The sequence below is a fragment of the Engystomops pustulosus genome, chromosome 2, assembly GCF_040894005.1.
Source record: "Engystomops pustulosus chromosome 2, aEngPut4.maternal, whole genome shotgun sequence".
Lineage (NCBI taxonomy): Eukaryota > Metazoa > Chordata > Amphibia > Anura > Leptodactylidae > Engystomops > Engystomops pustulosus.
The window spans coordinates 8,105,850-8,126,166 of NC_092412.1; the positions used below are offsets into that span (position 1 = coordinate 8,105,850).

Below are 20,317 nucleotides of genomic sequence, written 5' to 3' on the forward strand. Positions count from 1 at the left end.
GAATTCGACAAGATTCCGCCAGAAAGATTTTTGAGTACAAAAATCGAGAAATCTCAGATCCTTCCTTTGTTGCACGAATTTATCCAAAAAAGAGCTCTAGAAGAAGTCCCTTTGTCAGAAAGAGGAAAAGGAGTGTACTCCGCCATATTTGCTGTACCAAAGCCAAACAACAGGTGGAGATTAATTATAGACCTCCGCTATCTAAACAGATTCTTGACCAAAATTGCATTCAAGATGGACTCCATAAAATCAGCCACCTCCATTCTACAGCAAAGCAACTACATGGCCAAAATAGACCTGGCCGATGCCTATCTCCACATGCCATCAGGGGGGGTCACAGAAAATATCTGAGAATAGCAATTGTGACCAATTCAAGAACTCTTCACTACCAGTTCACCTGTCTGCCATTCGGCATTACATCAGCTCCTCGCGTCTTCACCAAGACCACCATAGTTCTGGCGGCTGCACTGAGACTTCGGGGGATACAGATCGTGCCCTATTTGGACGACTGGCTGATCATAGCAGAGAATCAATCTCTCTTGAAACTTCATCTTCAGATGACAATCGATCTTCTACAACAACTGGGTTTCCTAATCAATTGGGAAAAATCCCTTCTTATTCCAACAACCAGAATTCAGTTCCTGGGGTTTATTCTCGACTTGTGCAGTATGACTATTCATCTTCCTCAGGAGAGAATCTTGAAAATCAAGCAGTCCGTGCACTACCTTATCAAGACAAGATGCACAACGGTCAGAACAGCCATGAGGGTCCTGGGTCTGATGACTTCAATAATAGAAGCAGTTCCTTGGGCAAAGGCACATTTCAGACAGCTACAACTCAACATTCTGGCTGTTTGGAACAAATCTCCAGCAGGATTCAACAAACCGATTGTACTAACTCCTCAGACCAGAGTCAGCCTCGGTTGGTGGTTGAGGAAGAATTTGGCGTCCGGCAGATCTTTACGTTTTGTTCAACCCCAGATCCTGACAACCGATGCCTCATCCTCAGGTTGGAGGGCCCACCTCGGCAATCTCTGGGTTCAGGACAAATGGAATTACACAGACAGGACTCTGTCCTCAAATCAAAGAGAATTGAAAGCCATTTATTTAGCCCTGAAATTCTTTCAGACCCAGCTGAAAAAACAGCATGTGAAGGTACAGGCCGACAATCTGTCATGTGTTTATTACATAAACAAGCAAGGGGGTACCAGGAGCACACCCCTCATCAAACTGTGTCAAAAGATTATCTCCTGGGCCGAGGAAAACCTTCAGAATCTGTCAGCAGTCCACATTCGAGGGTCTCTGAACACTCGGGCAGACATTTTAAGCCGCTCTCAACTAAGACCAGGGGAATGGTCCCTGAACAGTGTTATCTTCCAACAGATTGTCAGTCGGTTCGGTTGTCCACAAATAGACATGATGGCGACCAAACAGAACTCGAAGTTGCCAATGTTTTGCTCTCTTTACAGGTCAGACCAACCCTATGCAGTGGATGCCCTGTCTCTTCCCTGGACCAACCTGTTCATTTACATATTTCCTCCGATACCGCTCATTCAGAGGATACTTTACAAAATCAAAGAAGAGAAACCGAATGCAATTCTGATCCTACCATTTTGGCCACGCAGAGTATGGTTTCCTCTTGTAATGAGGTTGTCCAAGGGCGAATATTGGAAACTTCCTGCAGTTCCACATCTCTTGGAACAGATGGGGTTTTTCCATCCATCACCACAGAAGCTACAGCTTGCGGCCTGGAGATTGAGAAGAAGACCCTAACAGGTCTAGGTCTTTCATCCAGAGTTATAAAGACATTGTTGTCAGCTAGAAGACCAGCGACCATTAAGTCCTATGGTAGAGTTTGGAAAGTCTTCACATCCTGGTGTTCAGATAATTCTGTATCTGAACCTTCAGTCTCAGATATTCTTACCTTCCTACAGGATGGCCTTGATAAAGGTTTAAAACCTGCTACCTTGAAGCTTCAGTTTGCTGCAATCAATGCTTTAAATAACAATAGATTCTCATCTAATCATTTAGTACGGAGATTCTTCAAGGCTTTAAGGAACATCAAACCTCCTGTTAGACCACCATGTCCACAGTGGGATCTTGCCTTGGTCCTACATCATCTCACAGAACCTCCCTTTGAGCCTATACAGGAAGCTTCTCTCAAATGTTTATCGTGGAAGACCTTCTTTTTAGTTGCCGTTTCCACTGCTAGAAGAATTTCAGAGCTGCAAGCCTTATCCTGCAAAGAGCCATTCTTACAGATAAGACCAGACTGCATCATACTAAGAACCGTTCCATCGTTTCTTCCTAAAGTGGCCTCAGTTTCTAATTTAAATCAGGAATATTATCTTCCAGCTTTGTGTCCAACTCCTGCTAATGCTCATCAGCAAGTTCTGCATCTTCTGGATGTTAGAAGATCCGTCTTGACTTATCTAGAGAAGACAAAATCTTTTAGAAAATCTGAATCTCTGTTTCTCCAATTTCAAGGTCCAAGAAAAGGGATGAAGGCCTCTGCAGCCTCTCTCTCTCGATGGATAAAGCAGAGTATTTCTATGGCTTACAGAGCCTTGGGACAACCTTCACCTTTACAGATTAGGGCTCATTCTACAAGATCTACTGCTACTTCCTGGGCAGAGTATGCAATGCTCTCTATAGATCACATCTGTCAAGCAGCTTCTTGGGCTTCTTCTAATACTTTTGCTGAACATTACAGGCTGGATGTCTCCTCAGCTGGCTCAGCCTTTGGCGTATCGGTGCTATCTACAGTGGCTTCGAAAATTTGTCCCCCCCCCTTTGATTTGCTACCTAAATCCCATCAGTGCTGCCTGTAGGACGAGAGGAAGATCTAAATTTTGCTTACCTGAAAATTTCTTTTCCTCGAAGTCCAAAGGCAGCACTATTATATTCCCTCCCAATAAAATATTTTTTTGCTGCATAAAACACGCCTCTTCCTTGACTCCTAGGATACTTATAGGGCAGTCGGTTAATTGATTTATTGTTAATTAACATTGTTATTGTGTTCTTCTTCATAATTAGGACTCCAGACTCTTACCCATCAGTGCTGCCTTTGGACTTCGAGGAAAAGAAATTTTCAGGTAAGCAAAATTTAGATCTTACCTTGACCTGAGATGCACCCATCGTTATACTGGGCGCATCGGGGGAAGGGCGTCACTTTTGGGTCCTTTGTGCTTTGCTATTTTATTTCCATTTTTCTTACAGCATTTTTTGCTTATTTTGAGGCATCTGACTCCCTGATTTTTTTTCCCTTTGGGTGTTACTGCAGTGAAGTTAGTGGTATTTTTTTTTTTTTTGGTGAATTTGACACTTGAAAGCAGTCGCCAGGCTTTATTGCTCGTAGATTTGTACTTTTTTTTATTGTATTTTTTTTTTAATTTGCTTCTTTTGAGGAATTCATTTTCCTACATTGGATCAGCATGGAGTCTGCATCCAAAATGTAAGTACACGCTGTGTTTTATCCTTACCTGTATTCATACATACACTAAGGGTTTTGTAATACTACATACTATATAAGTTATATACTATTTATAGTACAGGCGGTCCCCTACTTAAGGACACCCGACTTACAGACAACTCCTAGTTACAGACGGACCCCTCTGCCCCCTGTGACCTCTGGTGACCTCTCTGGATGTATAGTCCCAGACTGCAATGATCAGCTGTAAGGTGTCTGTAATGAAGCTTTATTGATAATCCTTGTTCCCATTACAGCAAAAAATGTTTAAACTCCAATTGTCACTGGGGCCAAAAAAAATGTTTTGTCTGGATCTACAATTATAAAATATACAGTTTCCACTTGCATACAAATTCAACTTAAGAACAAACCTCTGGACCCTATCTTGTACGTAACCCGGGGACGGCCTGTATATAGAATATAGTACTATATACTATAATACTATGTACTATACTAAAAAGAATACTATATCTTCTTATATCTTATGACACATACACTTTGCATTGGAAAGTCTACAGCGGTTGTCAACATACTATGAGTTATATATATTAGTACATATTTCAGTTGGTTACAGAAATCGGGGGCGTGGCCGTTGGAAATACAGCAGTATTTTTTTAAAAAAAGGGTCACTTGACATGCGCTTACCTGCACCCAGGATAGGATGGTGAACTCCAGTGAACTCCGTCGGACTTTGGCGCAGCGCACTACCTTAGTGAATCGCCGGAAGACCCGAATCCTCGTCGGAGAACGCGCCGCTGGATCGCAACAGGACCGGGTAAGTAAATCTGCCCCATAGTGTTGCTTGTAAAAGTGTAAAATCTTACTTTATAGAGTAATATTATATGTAACCTACATAAAAAGCATATTTTAATGATTGTATCTGTTTTTAAACAGTCACACCAGAACTCCCCTGACCTGCCCCGTCTGCTGCAGACCTGATAAGTTATTTTCAACCCATCTTAAGAGAAAGTGAATGAGGCTCAACACCGAGCAGGAGAGGAAAGCTGCATTAGAATCAGCCAGGTAACAACTTCCGTCTATAGCAGCCGAGGGCACAGCCGTTTATTATCATGACATATTGGGGCAGATTTACTTACCCGGTCCATTCGCAATCCAGCGGCGCGTTCTCTGCGGTGGATTCGGGTCTTCCGGCGATTTACTGAGGTAGTTCCCCCCATGTCCACCAGGTGGCGCTGCTGCGCTGAAGTTCATCACAGTGCACTGAAGTTCACCGCCCTGCGCTGGGTGCAGGTAAGCGCGTGTCAAGCGCCACTTTTTTTTTTTAAATGCGGCGGTTTTTCCAAATCCGTTGGGTTCTCTTATTGCCATGCCCCCTGATTTCCGTCGCGTGCATGCCGGCTCCGATGCGCCACAATCCGATCGCGTGCGCCAAAATCCCGGGGCAATTCAGGGAAAATCTGCACAAATCGGAAATTTTTGGATAACCCGTCAGAAAACCGTGATTCGGGCCCTTAGTAAATGACCCCCCATGTCTCTGGGATCTCGAATAATCAGTAAGCCAACTACAAGCAGGTATGTGCTATCTCTGTCTGCTAATTGTCTCTTTCAATATGGAATTCATATTCATATTTTATTATAAATTTCAGACAAGACACATGGTCTACCTCAGTGCCTGCTGCCACCTCCACAGTGGCCCAACCTGTGGCGGCCTCCCGGGTACAGCCATCTGAACCGGAACGTGCCACACAGCGCCATGTGGAGCCTGAACCAGATATGGAGGATGTCCCAGCTGTAGTGGAGATGGAGGACCATGAGGAAGACCAAGAACCATCTAGAAGAGAAGACGAGGAAGACAGCAGAGGACTACCTGTGGATAGTCACACACAGAGGTCAGTGAATTGAGGCTATATCTTCCTTTTTTATATGTGATAGATTGTGTTACATTTAACCTTATGTTCTGAATTTCAGACACCTACAGACAAAATGGACTCCGGATATTAGACTTCGGATGAAGGCTGCAGGCTTATACCACCACCATTCTTTGGATCATCCCATTCTCAAGGGCTTCGCTTCGTACTTGGCTAACACATTAAATGTGACCAACTATAGCCGAGAAGTGGAAGATGTCTCCAGATTCCTCTTCTTCATGAACCCAAAGGCCGTCAATCTGGAGTTTGTAAAAGATGTGGAGAGGCCAACGCATTTTTCACCAAGCTGAGGGAAGTGAACTTGCCAAACCAGACCATCTCCAACTACTTGCAGCCTGTCAGGAGGTTCATGACCCATCGGCTCAGGTCCACCAAACTTTTTTCAAAACATTCCAGACCTTATAAGTCCTGTGAGTTTTTTAAGAATGTTACCGAAGACATTCCAAAGCGGTTGTCAAAGGGCGTAGCTAAAGAAGTCGTGAGCAAACGGTTAGGTGAATATGATGCATCTCATTTGTAGCTGCCAAGCATTGACAACTACCACAAAGACCCCAGATGATTGCCGCAGGCTCCTATCAGTAGCAAAGCCCTCTTTCCTCAAGTCCATCAGAGCCGTCCAGACTGGTGGCTGGGATATGAGTTTATTTATTATTTGCTTGTTCTGAAACATCTTCAGTGTCCCGGGGTTGTGGCCAATATGACAGTGAGTGCCATTCTCATCCTCACTTAATCTTAGGTCTTCGAATGGATCGAGGCCATCTCTGCGTCATCGCTTGTCGCTAGCGTGAAGATGGCCAAGGCGGCGACACAACAAGCGGCTACTTTTGTGCTAAACCAGGAGGAAGAAAAGGTAACTTTTTAAAGGCTACAGGTCATTGAAACTGTGGAAATAAGATGTTTCATTGTTTTTTACTGTCCGCTTCTTTTCCCCAGTGGTTTTAGTTCTACTTTGATACCCTGTAAATCAACCGACGACTCATTTTTGTTTCAACACGTGGAAAGGCCATCTACAATGTCTCCAATGATATCAGGCAGTACCACCGAAAGTAAGATTCACACAATGCAATTTGCATTCACTCAGATAGATACTAATTGTAAATACTCATATGCTGTGTAATTATCATCTGTTTTTGGACTTCTAGGTTCGAAGTCCCCAACATCAGCAGCCAACTAGTCCGAAGGGTTTGTGAGACTCGGACTATGCCAAATTATTCGGACTTGGAGAAGTGTCTTTTTGCCAAATATTTGGCTCATACAAATCTCACGGCTGAAAGAAATGACCGAGAGAAGATGTTGGAGGATCCGCCATGCCTATAATCTGGTAGTGCAAGCCGGGCATGGCACTAGCGATCAGCCCCCGACCCAGCACCTCAAGGTACCGGACTGTGAGAGCAAACGGAATACATTAATGCCGGCTCATTAATGTTTTATACGGTTGATGACCAGAATTGCAGATGAAGAAGAGCAGGAAGACCACGATGAAGGGGACCAGACCCTTCAGCGTGATGACAGCCCGTTCGGCGTGACAACTAGATCCCAGAAGAAGAGACGGCCAGAAACTAGAGGAAGCAGCTCCAGCAGGTAACTATACCAGGCATTGATCGTCATGAGACCCAATACACAATGTCTGGGCACCTGTTTGTGAGTATGATTTTACTCATTTGTTTGTGTTTTTGTGCTTGTTAAGACAATACATGAATGTAGAACACCAGGACAGCCGAGATGAAGATGATCCAAAAAAAAGCAACTTGGATGTAGTGGACCTGTGCACACCGGATGAAGAAGGTCACGAGTATATGATGATCGGCGTGGCAACCAGGTACCAGAAGAGGAGGCAGCCTGAAGAAGAAGGAGGCAGCTCGATCAGGTAAGTATACTAGGCATTTATCGTCAAGAAAAATGATACCCAATGCATTACGTTATGTTACTCTATGTACCTGATAGCAAGAGTTTTTAGAGTAATTTATTTGCGTTTTCTATGTTTCCTACAAAGGGATTTCGATGCAGAGGAAAATCGGGCTAGCCAGCATGAAGATGATTGGACTCTGCAGTATCCAGGCAGCAGCACAGAGGAAAGCCTAAGTCATTCGGATGATGCTGAATTTACTTCAAGGTTGGATACATTGTCAAAGAGTAAAATTGTACTTGGCTAATGAATCACTTCTGGTAGGGTAGCATCCTTCTCTTCATTGGTGTTTCATTGCAGAGCAGAGACATTCTCCTTGCCCGCAATGTCAACGAGGTCCCAAAGGAAGACGGAGCCCGCAGCAGACAGGTCTATTAGGTAACTAGAGGCAGACACTGAGAAACATTGGGGCAGATTTACTTACCCGGTCCATTCGCGATCCAGCCGACGCGTTCTCCGCGGAGGATTCCGGTCCGGCTGGGATTCACTAAGGCAGTTCCCCCCGATGTCCACCAGGTGACGCTGCTGTGCTGAATTCCGTCGGAGTGCACTGAAGTTCACCGTCCTACTCTGGGTGCAGGTAAGCGCGTGTCAAGCGACACTTTTTTTTTTTTTTTAATGCAGCGGTTTTTTTTACGGCCACGCCCCCGATTTCCGTCGCGTGCATGCCGGAGCTGATGTGACACAATCCGATCGCGTGCGACAAAACCCCGGGGCAATTCAGGGGAAAATCGGTGCAAAACGGAAATATTCAGATAACACGTCAGAAAAACGTAATTCATGCCCTTAGTAAATGACCCCCAGTATCTCATCCAATTAAAATAACAAATCTGAAAGTGAATATTTCTAATATCTGGTTATAACATTGTACTTTTTTTTTTTTTTCCCTCTAAAAGGACTGAAGAACCAAGAAGAAGTTCTAGACTTCGAAGATAAACAGGCCCAATTCTATTTGTTTTATATTTGTTCTTTATATATATGTTATTTACTCTGAATTACATTACTTTTCTGATAAAATCGTTCATTCATTGGCTCAGCAGATATACTGTACTTCAGGACAAAAGGTGCACTATTGGTAAGGCTGACATAACAGTAACTGAATAGTCCCCTCAGTGTAGAAAAGACTGTGTCTAGCTTATATTCATTAAAGGGAACCTACCTATAGAGGTAGATCGGGTGGTAGTTGGATGAATAGGACGTGAGGATAGCCCTTTTTTGGGCTAATCCTCACGTCCCAGCTATCTTTTGGAAACCTTTAATACCCTAATACGGTGATGGCAAACCCTTTAGAGGCTAGGTGCCCAAACTACAACCAAAACCCACTTATTTTCCATCAAGTGCCAACATGACAATTTATACAGTAACATTTTGCTTCCTGTTCTTCCACAACATTCAATCGAATTGGCCCTCTGAGGACACCAATACAGTTGAAAGCAGGAGGGCAACGGGACCTCCAAAGATAATCCCGCCCTCTTCACACCTTCTCATTCTTCCTGCAGTTCTAATCTGTCAAAGATGTGTCATCTTAAAAGAGCGTTGAGAGCGGCATCTCAAGTTGTCTGGGACTGCAGAAAGATTTGAGTCCTATCTGGTGAACTCTTTTCTGGGGAGACAGCTTGGGTGCCCACAGAAAGGGCTCAGAGTGCCACCTCTGGCACCCGTGCCATAGGTTCGCCATCACTGCCATAATATGTTAATTTTCTTAAAAAGACATGAGGCTACACGTCGTGGCTACTCCACGCCCCAGTAGCCTCTTTACTCCTCCTACCATTTCATCTTCGGTGCGCAACTCCTCGTAGCTGCGCTCCCTCGTCCGAATACCCGGCGTTCTGCGGGTGCGCAGCCACAGCTCCTACTTGAAAAATAATTTGGGATTATTTTTGCTCTCCTTGGCAATATTTCTCTCTATTTTTGTCGCCTTCACCTGTTTTTTACAGGATTTATTTTTCTCTCTATAATCCTGTAATGCCTCATCGCTACCTTCACATTTTAGCACCTTAAACGCCTTATCTTTATCACTTATTGCTTTCCTTACAAGACTAGTTAGCCACATTGGCTTTTTATCGTTCCTCTTATGTTTTTTCCATATGGTTTGTGTTTCTCACAGGACTTTATTAGAATATTTGTGGGGGTGAGAGGGGGGGGGTTGTCCTTGAGAGCATTGTCCAAGCTTATCCCTATAAGGTCTTCCCTTAGTTGCTGAAAATTTGCTCTCCTGAAGTTTAAAGTGTTTTTTTACCCCTCCACTAATGCTCTTAGTGAAGATCAATGATATTATGATCACTCACGTTCGCCCTAACCTGTGATTTAGGTTGTTGGTAAGGATAAGGTCCATCAGTGCCCCCCCTCTTGTTGGCTCCAGGACTAGTTGCGACAGGTAATTGTCTTTTGTTGTCAACAAAAACACCTGCAGGTTTCTGCCCCCAAGTCAATATCTGGGTAATTGAAGTCCCCATGGTAAGTCCTTTATGGGCTTTTAAGCCGCATCCATGTGCTCTGCTGCCATTTCCTCTGCTGCCTCCATTATATTTGGAGCAGCCTTATAACAAACCCCTAGTAATATTTTATCATTCTTTTTCCCTCCCCTTATCTCCACATTTTCATTTGCGTCACCGATGTCATCTAGCAGGACGGGCTTGAAGCAAGTTTAAACATATAAACAAACCCCTCCCCCTTTTTAATTTATATGATCCTTTCTAAAAAGACTATAACCATCTATAGTAGCCCCCCTTCCTCCCCCATGGACTATGGCTCTTCCCAGCTCTCTATCTACACTGTCTTTTTGCCCTGCACAAGTGTAGTTGCCCTCCCCCCAGGTCCTCCAACCTTCTAGCCATTTTTTCGCCCAAAACAGCGGCCCCCTCCCCATTGAGGTCCAGTCCATCCCTAATGTAGAGCCAACAGCAAAGTCAGCCCAGTTCTCCGTGAAACCAAAACCCTCCTTCCTACACCAACTTCTGAGCCACTTATTTATTTCAGAGAAAATCTTTGAGGTCATTTCAAGGACCTTCCACCTACCTCTTACTTTGTCATTGGTGCCAATGTGGACCATGACTGCTGGTTCCTCACCAGCCCCCGGTGATAAGTATTTGGCCCCTTTGCTCAGTGTTGAGAAGAAGCAGCTTTGGAGGCGTCTTGGGAATGATACAAGAGCCCGTGAGAAGGCATCAACAATAAACCGGAGAATAAAAAGTTAATTGCTGGTTCAGATTTTACTATTAGGAATAAGGTTTAACTTTCTACTTAAATAGGAGTCGGAAAGTTAGCCCCAAGATTTTGTCTATTAACATTTCTGATACTTTCCATTCTCTTCTCCCTCCAACCTTCACGATCCATAATACATTTCACAAATCTGCATGAAAGAAGAATATCTCATCACCGTCACATAGTCCTGAGCCTGAGCTCATTATCATTCCGGGGATGGCAAACGTATAAGATTCTAGAATGGTCCAGCGTTCTATTCAGCGACATTCCTTGTTCATCGGAAGCTGTATGGACGTAAAGGACGACCACTGCCAATGTCTTTACATTCATTTTGTTGTTTCCAATCCTTAAGGATGTGAAATTTTGGAGAGCAATGAGGTCACATCCAGAGTGAGAAAGAGAAATCACATTCCCGGCTTTATTCTTGTTAAATGGATGGACAGCCATAAAAAAAATATAAAAAACCTAAAAGATCAAATCGCCCCTTTTTCCTAGACCCGATATAACAGTATTCGTGAACAGGTCTTTGTAAGGCGATTGGCTCCACTGTCTGCCCATGTAACTTACCTTTTATATATAACATTCTGCAGCCATCAGCAGAAGTGATACAAGGAAAGTAAATCCAACCACAGAGATCTAAACTGGTAATGTCCATAGTGTAACATGGCTTCTCTCGGGGGGGCGTGGCCTGCTACCGCATGGAGACGGACGTGTGAGCCTTAGCTCCCGCTCCTGATAGCCACCTACAGCGACATTAGCGCACTAGAACCGGACCCTCCGCCACTCACATACCTCCACCGAGACCAGGGATCCCTCGGACTACGTCCCGGCGCCCTTTTGTGGAATGGAGCGCTTCCTCTCAACGCCGGCAGGCAAAGGGTCCGCGGCGGGCGCGCGAGTCTCCCCGCCGCAGACACGCAGCTCCGCAACACCGAGGGAGCAGAAGCAGGGACCGGGCGCCCGCTCCAAGGGGCCGGAACCGAACTCCCGGGCAGGCGCCAGAAGTCGGGGAGAGGAGGACGAGGTCCACCCGAGCACGGCAGCACAAGTAAGTGCAACCCCCCTGCAGCAGCCGACGAGTCCTTCCCGCCACAAAAGGCAGCAGGCCTCTCATGTGCCGCCATCACAGCAGGGCCCAGAGCAGATGCCAGGACAGGGCGGTCACAAGCAACAGAACCTCTATAAGGGCTCAAATAAGCCACCAGGAGCCAGTAAGAGTGGAAACTCCCCACCCCATGTGCCCTCACTCTCCTACTCCTCTGTGGCTAAAAGTGTGGGGAATGCACCCTCCACAGGGATGCCTCCCTCCCTCCCCCAGAGACAACAAAAGAAGACCCATGCCTCAGACGGCGCTCCAGCCGCTCTCAATAGCACCTCTGGGGACTGGTCGGATCCCCTGGAGGAGGACCTGAGCACCACCCCCTCCCTCACAGGCCTGGGATCCATACAAAACCCATGGGCCTCACCGGTTGAACCCGATAACTATGATGATCCGCCATCCACTACCTCTGTACTCATGTCAGCTGACTTGCAAAGTGTGCTTCACAGTTTACCTACTAAGCAGGATTTCAGAGAATTGGTGGAAGAAGTAAAAGATACATTCCGCACTGAATTAAACTCGGTTAGAGATGACCTGCACTCCCTAGTGAACAGAGTGGAGGGGCTAGAGGTGGCTCATGATGACACAAGAACCTACGTGGCCCAGCTACGTGACTCCGTGGTGGACCAAACCTATGCTTTACGTGACATGAGCCGTCACATTGAAGATCTCGACAATCGCGGTAGACGCAATAATATCAGGGTGAGAGGGGTCCCAGAACCCAAGGGCCCTGAAGACGTCAAAACAATCCTGGAATCTATCTTTAACACCATTTTGGATGAGCCAGAATCGCACAGGATCAAATTCGACAGAGCCCATCGAGCTTTGGGCCCGAGAGGCTCAGCCGCAAGACCCAGGGACATTATCTGCTGTGTCACAGATTATGAGCTAAAGGAAAGAATTATGCTTAAAGCTAGAAAGAAAGACTCTCTGTTGTACAAAGGGGCCTCCATACAAGTCTACGCAGATCTATCATGGATTACCCTGCATAAAAGGCGCCAACTGAAACCGCTTCTGTCCCAGCTCAGAGACCGCGGCATCCCATACAGATGGGGCTTTCCCTTCGCCCTGCTCGCCCTGCACAATGGACAGACAATCCCGTTATCATCATACACGGACATGCCTGGATTCTGCAAGGCCCTGGGCCTCAGTCCCCCGGACATTCCGGATTGGGAGATCACTATTCCACCGCCAGCTCCTCCCCCGGAGTGGACCCCGGTACAGAAAAAGAGACGCCGCTCATCTCCAAGAAACCCCACGCAAGATCAAACAGCTTAAACTTCCCAGCTTGACGATAGCATCATTGCTATCATTATGTCGCAAAAATGGCCCTCTACTCCTCCATCTAGAAGCCTTTTGGTGGAGAGTCCAGGTTTGCACGTCCGGATTAGGTGCTATACAGGGACGGTTCTGAGGTGGCTCGTCTCTAAATCTCCTTTAATTTTTCATTTTTTGATTGGCTATCTTTTTCACAACGTCTCAACTTGCCAAGGAGATCTATTCTCCCCTTTTTTTTTGTAGTCTCCTACATATCGACTACCTGTTTTTGGCTATCCTTGGCCGGGTCTGAGAGCTGAGAGGGTTGTTAATCTCTCTTGGCTCCCGCCCGAACCTAAAGGATGCCCCTACCGATCACTGTGCCCATAGGCACATATTGGTTATGTTTGATGCAATGTGTTGATTTTATTGTTGTCTTGTGTACCCTACCCCTACTTCCCTTATGTGTTCTCCTCAGGTATCGCATAGGTAAGCCAATGAGGCGACCCTCCTACACGTGTTACACTATCTTTGATCCATACGAGGGCCTCTACAGTAAAGTAAGTGACTTGTTTTATAGCGGTTCTCACCCACTTAGTTTTCCGCCATGGTTAAGTTTCTCACCCTGAATGTTAAGGGGCTTAATTCCCCTGCTAAAAGGCGTTTAGCCTTGACAGAAATGAGAAGTCAGAAAGCAGATGTAGTACTCTTACAAGAGACACACTTCGATGCATCTGGTTCCTGCTCCTTTGCTAAGGGACTATATCCCACATCCTATGTGGCATCCGGGGAGAGAAAACAAGGGGGAGTAGCCATCCTGATAGCTGCCTCATGTCCCCTTCGGGTTTCGAATGTAATATCAGACCCGAAAGGGAGATATCTTATTGTCCAAGGTACACTACAGGGTACACAGCTCATCCTTTGTAACATTTATGCCCCAAACAAAGGCCAAATCCGCTTTCTGAGGCAAGTCTTGACCCGTCTCTCAAAACTACCCCGGGACGCACTACTAATGGGGGGAGACTTCAATCTGCCATTTTCCCCACAGATGGATAGACTAGCTGTTAGTAGGAGCCCCCCACCTGCACCTTTGGTGTCTATGACCAGGGAATTTAGAAAGCTCATACGACTTCATGGACTGTATGATCTCTGGAGGGTTGACAATCCAAGAGATCGTTCATTTTCCTTTTATTCCCCACCGCATGGTACACATACAAGGATAGACTACCTATTTGGAACCATACAATTCCTCCGACTCATGCGCAAATCCACCTTGGGTCCCCTCACATGGTCAGACCATGCCCCACTAACGTTAGAAACGGCAGATAATTTTGCCGTAACGCGCGCATGTCACTGGCGACTGAATGAGTCACTTATTAAAAAACCCGAGCAGAGGGATGCGCTGGCCACAGCCATCACGGAATTTTTTCAATCTAATGCCAATGATGTGGCTCTACCAGTACTGTGGGAGGCCCATAAAATGATGGTGCGGGGGCAGTGCATCTCTCTAGCCACTGCAATAAAGGCAGATAGGACCCAACAAGAAACTCAATGGACCTCCGAGCTTAAAGCATTAGAGACAGCACTAGCAACATCCCCTTCCAAGCCAGTCCTCCAGCGAATAATTGAGACAAGAGCCAAACTTAAAGAACTGGCCATGTTTCGCACGGAAAAATTGTTATTATACTCCAAACAAAAGTATTACGAAAAGGGGAATAAAGCACACACAATCCTGGCTAGACAGCTGAAAACTGAAGCCTCCAAAACACAGGCACACTCCTTAAGACACGCGGATGGTTCTATAACCTATGACCCGAGGGAAATGGCAAATATTTTTTATGACTACTACTCTAAACTTTATCACCTACCCGACACACTACCTCAAGACCCAATGACTAGAGACACCCGTCTAGACGCCTTCTTACAGGAATGCAATCTCCCACGCTTACCAGACGGCGCGCTGACCGCTTTAAATGCCCCCATAGATGCCGACGAACTAGCTGAAACCCTGAAAGCACTCCCTGGAGGCAAGTCGCCTGGCCCAGACGGTTTAACTTACCTGTACTATCAGACATACCAGTCCATCCTGACTCCCTATTTACTTCCCCTATTTAATACTTTCTTAGAGGGCTCCCCAGTTCCAGGCAACATGACACATTCGTATATTACCTTGATTCCCAAACCGAATAAAGATCACACAGACTGTTCTAACTACAGGCCCATAGCATTGCTGAATGCGGACTATAAATTATTTACCAAAATACTGGCCAACAGGTTGATCCAATGGCTCCCGCAAATAGTTCATAAAGACCAAGTAGGCTTTGTGCCATGTAGACAAGGGGGGGATAACACTAGGCGAACTATTGACCTGATTGATGTAGTTAACAAGGTAAAGGGGGAGGCCCTGCTTTTAAGCCTGGACGCCGAAAAAGCGTTTGACCGCTTAGGTTGGCCATTCCTGTTCCGGACCCTACGGGCCTATGGGCTGAAGGGCCCCTTTATGCGAGCTGTGGAAACTCTTTATACAAATCCCTCAGCCACGATAAAACTGCCCCACTCTATTTCACCCCGCTTTCGCATCCATAACGGAACAAGGCAGGGCTGCCCCCTATCCCCCCTATTATTTGTCTTATGTATAGAACCCCTAGCGGCAGCTATCAGGAAATCGGAAAATATTAAGGGTGTCATGGTAAGAGACAAAGAGTTTAAATTATCCTTGTTCGCGGATGATGTTCTATTAACACTCACACAGCCCCATACCTCACTCCCTAATCTCTACGACCTACTGGACACATACGGGAAACTGTCAGGATACAAGGTTAATATAAATAAGACAGAAGCCCTTCCAATAAATATCCCCCAGACTCAACTGACGAGACTTTGCTCTAACTTTAACTTTAAATGGCAAACCCGATCACTAACGTATCTGGGGATCCAAATCACCACATCCTATAGGACTCTATATTCTCAAAACTTCCCCACATTATTTGAAACTTTAAAACAACTGATGGCTAATTGGCACAAACTACCTCTTTCTTTTTTTGGCAGAATAAATGCAGTAAAGATGACCATACTTCCTAAATTAATGTATTATTTTGAGACACTGCCGATTCCGGTCCCTCTGAACGCATTGAGGTCACTCCAGGCCTCCATGCTTCAATTCATTTGGTCTCATAAGCGGCATAGATTAGCCCAGAAACTCCTAATGCAGCCGAGAGACAGAGGAGGGCTGGCAGTCCCTGATCTGCTTAAATATTATTGGGCAGCTCACCTCCGCAGAATCCCAGCATGGTCAACACTCTTGGCCTACTCCAGATGGATGGAAATAGAAAAGCTCTGGAGCGCCCCTATACATCCCAACTCTTTCCTATGGGCGACATCTCACATACCACCCCCCTCTCCTTTACTTGGCCCAATGAATCATACTAGATCCATTTGGCTACGTTGTGCCAAAAACTTCCCTCTGGCCTCGGAGCATTCCCCCATGACATCCTTCCTCTATAACCCGACCCTACCCACTAGTCTCACTGGACAAATGACGAAACCTTGGCATAAAGCAGGCTTATTCAGATTTGCGGACATCGCTGATTTCCAGAATAGAGAACCGCTCAGCTTCTCTATTTTAAGGAACAAATTCTCACTCCCACTCACAGCTCAGTATGGATACTTGCAGATTAAATCCTATATGCTTTCCCTTTACAATTCACCAGCGGTATCACTACCTACTCTCTTTGAAATTATCTGTAAAGAAGGGTCGAGCACCAAGGGATTAATATCAGCCATTTATGCCCTGCTTAGCAATCCCTACCCTGATCACAATCCCCAGCACGATTATATGCTAAAATGGGAAACCTTTTTAGGTAGAAAACTACCACCTACAGTCTGGAAGAGGATTTGGGACAGGGCAGCCAAGACATCACAGTGTGTACAGTACAAGGAAAATCAATATAAACTCCTGATGTGGTGGTACCACACCCCAGCCTTACTGCACAGGATCTATCCTGACACTAGCGATGCGTGTTGGCGCTGTGATTCTCAGGGTGCCAATATACCACACATCTTTTGGTCCTGTCCCCAAATAGGTAGCTACTGGAAAATGGTAGGGTCGGTGATAGAATCTACCCTGGGTAAAGCAGTACCCTTAGACCCCAGTGTATATCTTCTGAATATCCTCCCTGAAACCTTGGGCAAGCAATCAGCTAAACTACTTTTACACCTCCTCACAGCGGCAAAATGCCTAATCTCCTCGAAGTGGAAACAAGTGTCTCCCCCTTCCCGAAAAGATTATTGTGTTAGGATACAGGATGTTCGTACAATGGAGCATTTGACAGCCTTGTTGAACAACAAACTGGAGAGTTTTAATCTAGTGTGGGCTCCATGGGATGACTTCTGGAGAAGCAGAGACATTCTCTGAGTAACAATGCTCTATCAATGGCCAATAGTCCTTTTGATGTGCCGTATTAGGGATACCTGAACCGACACCCAACTTCCCCTTTGTGTTTTACCCTTGTCTCGTGTCTATATAGTGTTCAGCCAACACTGCCTTACTGTTACACTGTTATCTTGTTATACGGTTTTTATGTTTTATAATAATATACTATCCTGGCTGCGACCAGGGATACTCCAGTCATTACTATGTACAATGCTATTTTTTGCTATGAAACATGGAATGTCTATAAAAAGGAAAAATCAATAAAAATACAGTTAAATTAACATGGCTTCTCTCCTGTGTGACTTCTCTGACGTTTAACAGAATGGGATTTCTGACGAAAACAGTTGTACATGAAAATTGTTTATCCCCCGGTGTTAACTTTCCAGTGTTTTTTTTAATAAGCCTTGAATTAACATTTGAAAATGGCTTCCCAGTGTGAATTCTCCGATGTCTCATAAGATTTGATTTCTGACCAAAACAGTTGTACATGAAAATGGTTTATACCCCGGTGCGAACTTTCCGGTGTTTAACAAGCCTTGAATTATCGTTGAAACATTTCCCACATTCACTGTATAAAAATGGCTTCTCCCCTGTGTCATGTGTGAATTCTCTGATGTCTCTCAAGATTTGATTTCAGGCTAAAACATTTTCCACATTTATTACACAAATACGGCTTCTCACCTGTGTGAATTCTCCGATGTTTAACCAGATCCGAATTATCTCTGAAACATTTTCCGCATTCATTACATAAAAATGGCTTCTCCCCTGTGTGAGTTCTCTGGTGTAAAACAAGATGTGATTTCTTAATGAAACATTTCCCACATTCCGAACATGAAAATGGCTTCTCCCCTGTGTGAATTCTCTGATGTATAACAAGTTGTGATTTCTGACTAAAATGTTTGCCACATTCGTTGCATAAAGATGGCTTCTTTTCGGTGTGACTTCTCTGATGGTAAACAAGTTGTGATTCCTGAGTAAAACATTTGCCACATTCTGGACATGAAAATGGCTTCTCCCTGGTGTGAATTTTCTGGTGTTTAACAAGAGATGATATATCATTGAAACATTTTCCACATTTAGGACATGAAAATGGCTTCTCTCCTGTGTGAATTCTCAGGTGTCTAATCAAATCAGATTTGTATTTGAAACATTTTCCACATTCTGGACATAATGGCTTCTCTCCGATGTGAGAGCTCTGGTGTTTTAACAGCCCTGAAAAATGGTTGAAACATTTTCCACATCTATTACATAAATATGGCTTCTCTCCTGGGTGACTTTTCTGATGTTGAATAAGATGTGATTTATCTCTGAAACATTTGCCACATTCATTACATAAAAATGGCTTCTCCCCTGTGTGAATTCTCTGATGTCTAACAAGATGTGATTTCTTACGAAAACATTTCCGACATTCTGGACATGAAAATGGCTTCTCCTCTGTGTGAATTCTCTGATGTATAGCAAGATTTGATTTCTTACGAAAACATTTCCCACATTCTGGACATGAAAATGGCTTCTCCCCAGCGTGACTTCTCTGATGTTGAATAAGATGTGATTTCCGACTGAAACATTGCCCACATTCATTACATAAGAATGGCTTCTCCTCTGTGTGAATTCTCTGATGTTTAACAAGACTGGATTTCTGAGTAAAACATTTCCCACATTCTGGACATGAAAATGGCTTCTCCCCTGTGTGAATTCTCTGATGTTGAACAAGATTTGATTTCTTACGAAAACATTTCCCACATTCATTACATAAGAATGCCTTCTCTCTTTGGTGGATTTTTACATATTGATCCAGATTTGATTTCTGGGTACAATTTTTCTTTTCTTCTTGGTGACTTTGAAGATGAATGGGATTTGATTCTTGACTAAGAGGCTTCTCACATTTCGTTGTTAAAAATTGCCTCTTATCTCCATGATTTCCCTCCTCTGTGGAAAGATGTGACTGATGATCTTCTACTTTACCACAAGGAGATGAGGGGGGACGTCCATGGGAACCTCTTGTACTTTCATCTCCTGGAAAATATAGTTAAGAAATTAATAGCAGCCAGTCAGTAACATACAGTCATCTGTGTAAAGAAAAATCTTATTAAAATTAATTGAAACTATAATCCACTGTCATATAATTTGCCTAAAAATCGAAATGGTCAAATATAATAAAAATATAACCAAACCCTATAACCAAACCGGATTTGTCTACTTTCAAGACACGAGTGGTAGAAGCCCCAGGCAGCCATATATACAGGATAACTGTACTACTATAATGCTACTAGGGACAGGCGTTAAGTGGATTTTCTGTCTGTTATAATAAGTTAGAATTGCGGAAGTGATTCGGGCCTCGCTGTTGGTCTCCTCCTCACAGCTGCCGGCAGATCTTCCTACTTAAGTCACCCCAAGGGGGCAGCAGAAGTTTCCTCTCCAGGCCCATTCCCAAGTAACTCCAGCATGGACATTTAGTACTATTTGCAGTGTGGTGGAATGTTTCTGGCCCCCCACCATGACCCTATGTGTGCCGTTTGTGTATACTGGCTTCTCCCAGCCCTGGTCTCTTGTAACTATCTAATTTGAGAATCACCTTACAACTGTGGCAGGAGTAGGAGTCCCACAACCCAAAGAACCCCCTGCGGTCTTATCAATATCAACAGTATTAATCTAGTCATTGAGTTCATTCATAAACAGCACAGGTCTAATTTCATCTTCATGAAGGACAATGCTCAACTCATCAAGGTCACATCATTAAGGAATGACTGCTGAAGAGCACGGTTACTCAATTGTAGCGGTCCGATAGTTCTCCACACCTGAACCCATTGAAAACCTATGGGATTAGCTGAGTTGCCATGCAGAAGCTGTGTACACCCAAACCACAGTTATCCAAAGGGGTTTCCCTTCAAAAAGAGTGGGAATCACCTTGGCAGATAATTAAGTCAACTTGTGGACAGCATGATACATGATTATTAGCAGTAATCATTGCTCAAGGCCCCATTGTCACGGGTGCTCCCGTGCCCCTCTCCGTGGCGGCTCCCAACCTCACTCACCTCTCTACACTCCTGCCCCGGCTTGGC

General features: G+C 44.8%; 2 protein-coding genes across 6 annotated transcripts in view; one reads left to right on the top strand and one right to left on the bottom strand.

Annotated features, from left to right (window-relative positions):
* The first annotated feature begins 218 nt into the window (after positions 1-218).
* LOC140119785 (uncharacterized) lies at positions 219-8,208 on the top strand. Of its 4 annotated transcripts, XM_072139145.1 has the most exons (10): positions 2,842-4,491; positions 5,076-5,318; positions 5,398-6,207; positions 6,291-6,403; positions 6,500-6,732; positions 6,804-6,938; positions 7,045-7,224; positions 7,351-7,470; positions 7,564-7,641; positions 8,160-8,208. In XM_072139145.1, exons 5-10 carry the CDS (start codon positions 6,695-6,697, stop codon positions 8,197-8,199), a joined length of 591 nt encoding a protein of 196 aa, XP_071995246.1. In that variant the 5' UTR covers positions 2,842-4,491; positions 5,076-5,318; positions 5,398-6,207; positions 6,291-6,403; positions 6,500-6,694; the 3' UTR covers positions 8,200-8,208. The 4 variants fall into 4 exon arrangements, 3 of the variants coding, with proteins under 3 accessions (XP_071995246.1, XP_071995248.1, XP_071995247.1); XM_072139147.1 differs by having other exon boundaries at positions 6,500-6,938; XM_072139146.1 differs by lacking the exon at positions 2,842-4,491 and having other exon boundaries at positions 5,019-5,318.
* Positions 8,209-10,100: 1,892 nt separating this feature from the next.
* The window catches only part of LOC140119808 (uncharacterized), a 59,498-nt gene continuing 49,281 nt past the window's right edge, over positions 10,101-20,317 (bottom strand). For both annotated transcript variants that reach the window (XM_072139209.1, XM_072139210.1), the window contains one exon: positions 10,101-19,271. In XM_072139209.1, coding sequence (XP_071995310.1) covers positions 17,851-19,271 — 1,421 coding nt within the window. In that variant the 3' untranslated portion in view covers positions 10,101-17,850. The remainder of the gene's footprint in view (positions 19,272-20,317) is intronic.

What these genes read in the sequence shown, in the direction of transcription:
- LOC140119785 (XM_072139145.1), top strand. Translation starts at nt 6,695, where the DNA reads ATGGCACTAGCGATCAGCCCCCGACCCAGCACCTCAAG. An exon ending in CCCCGACCCAGCACCTCAAG is followed by an intron (nt 6,733 to 6,803) that starts GTACCGGACTGT and finishes GTTGATGACCAG; the next exon opens with AATTGCAGATGAAGAAGAGC. An exon ending in GCAGCAGACAGGTCTATTAG is followed by an intron (nt 7,642 to 8,159) that starts GTAACTAGAGGC and finishes TCCCTCTAAAAG; the next exon opens with GACTGAAGAACCAAGAAGAA.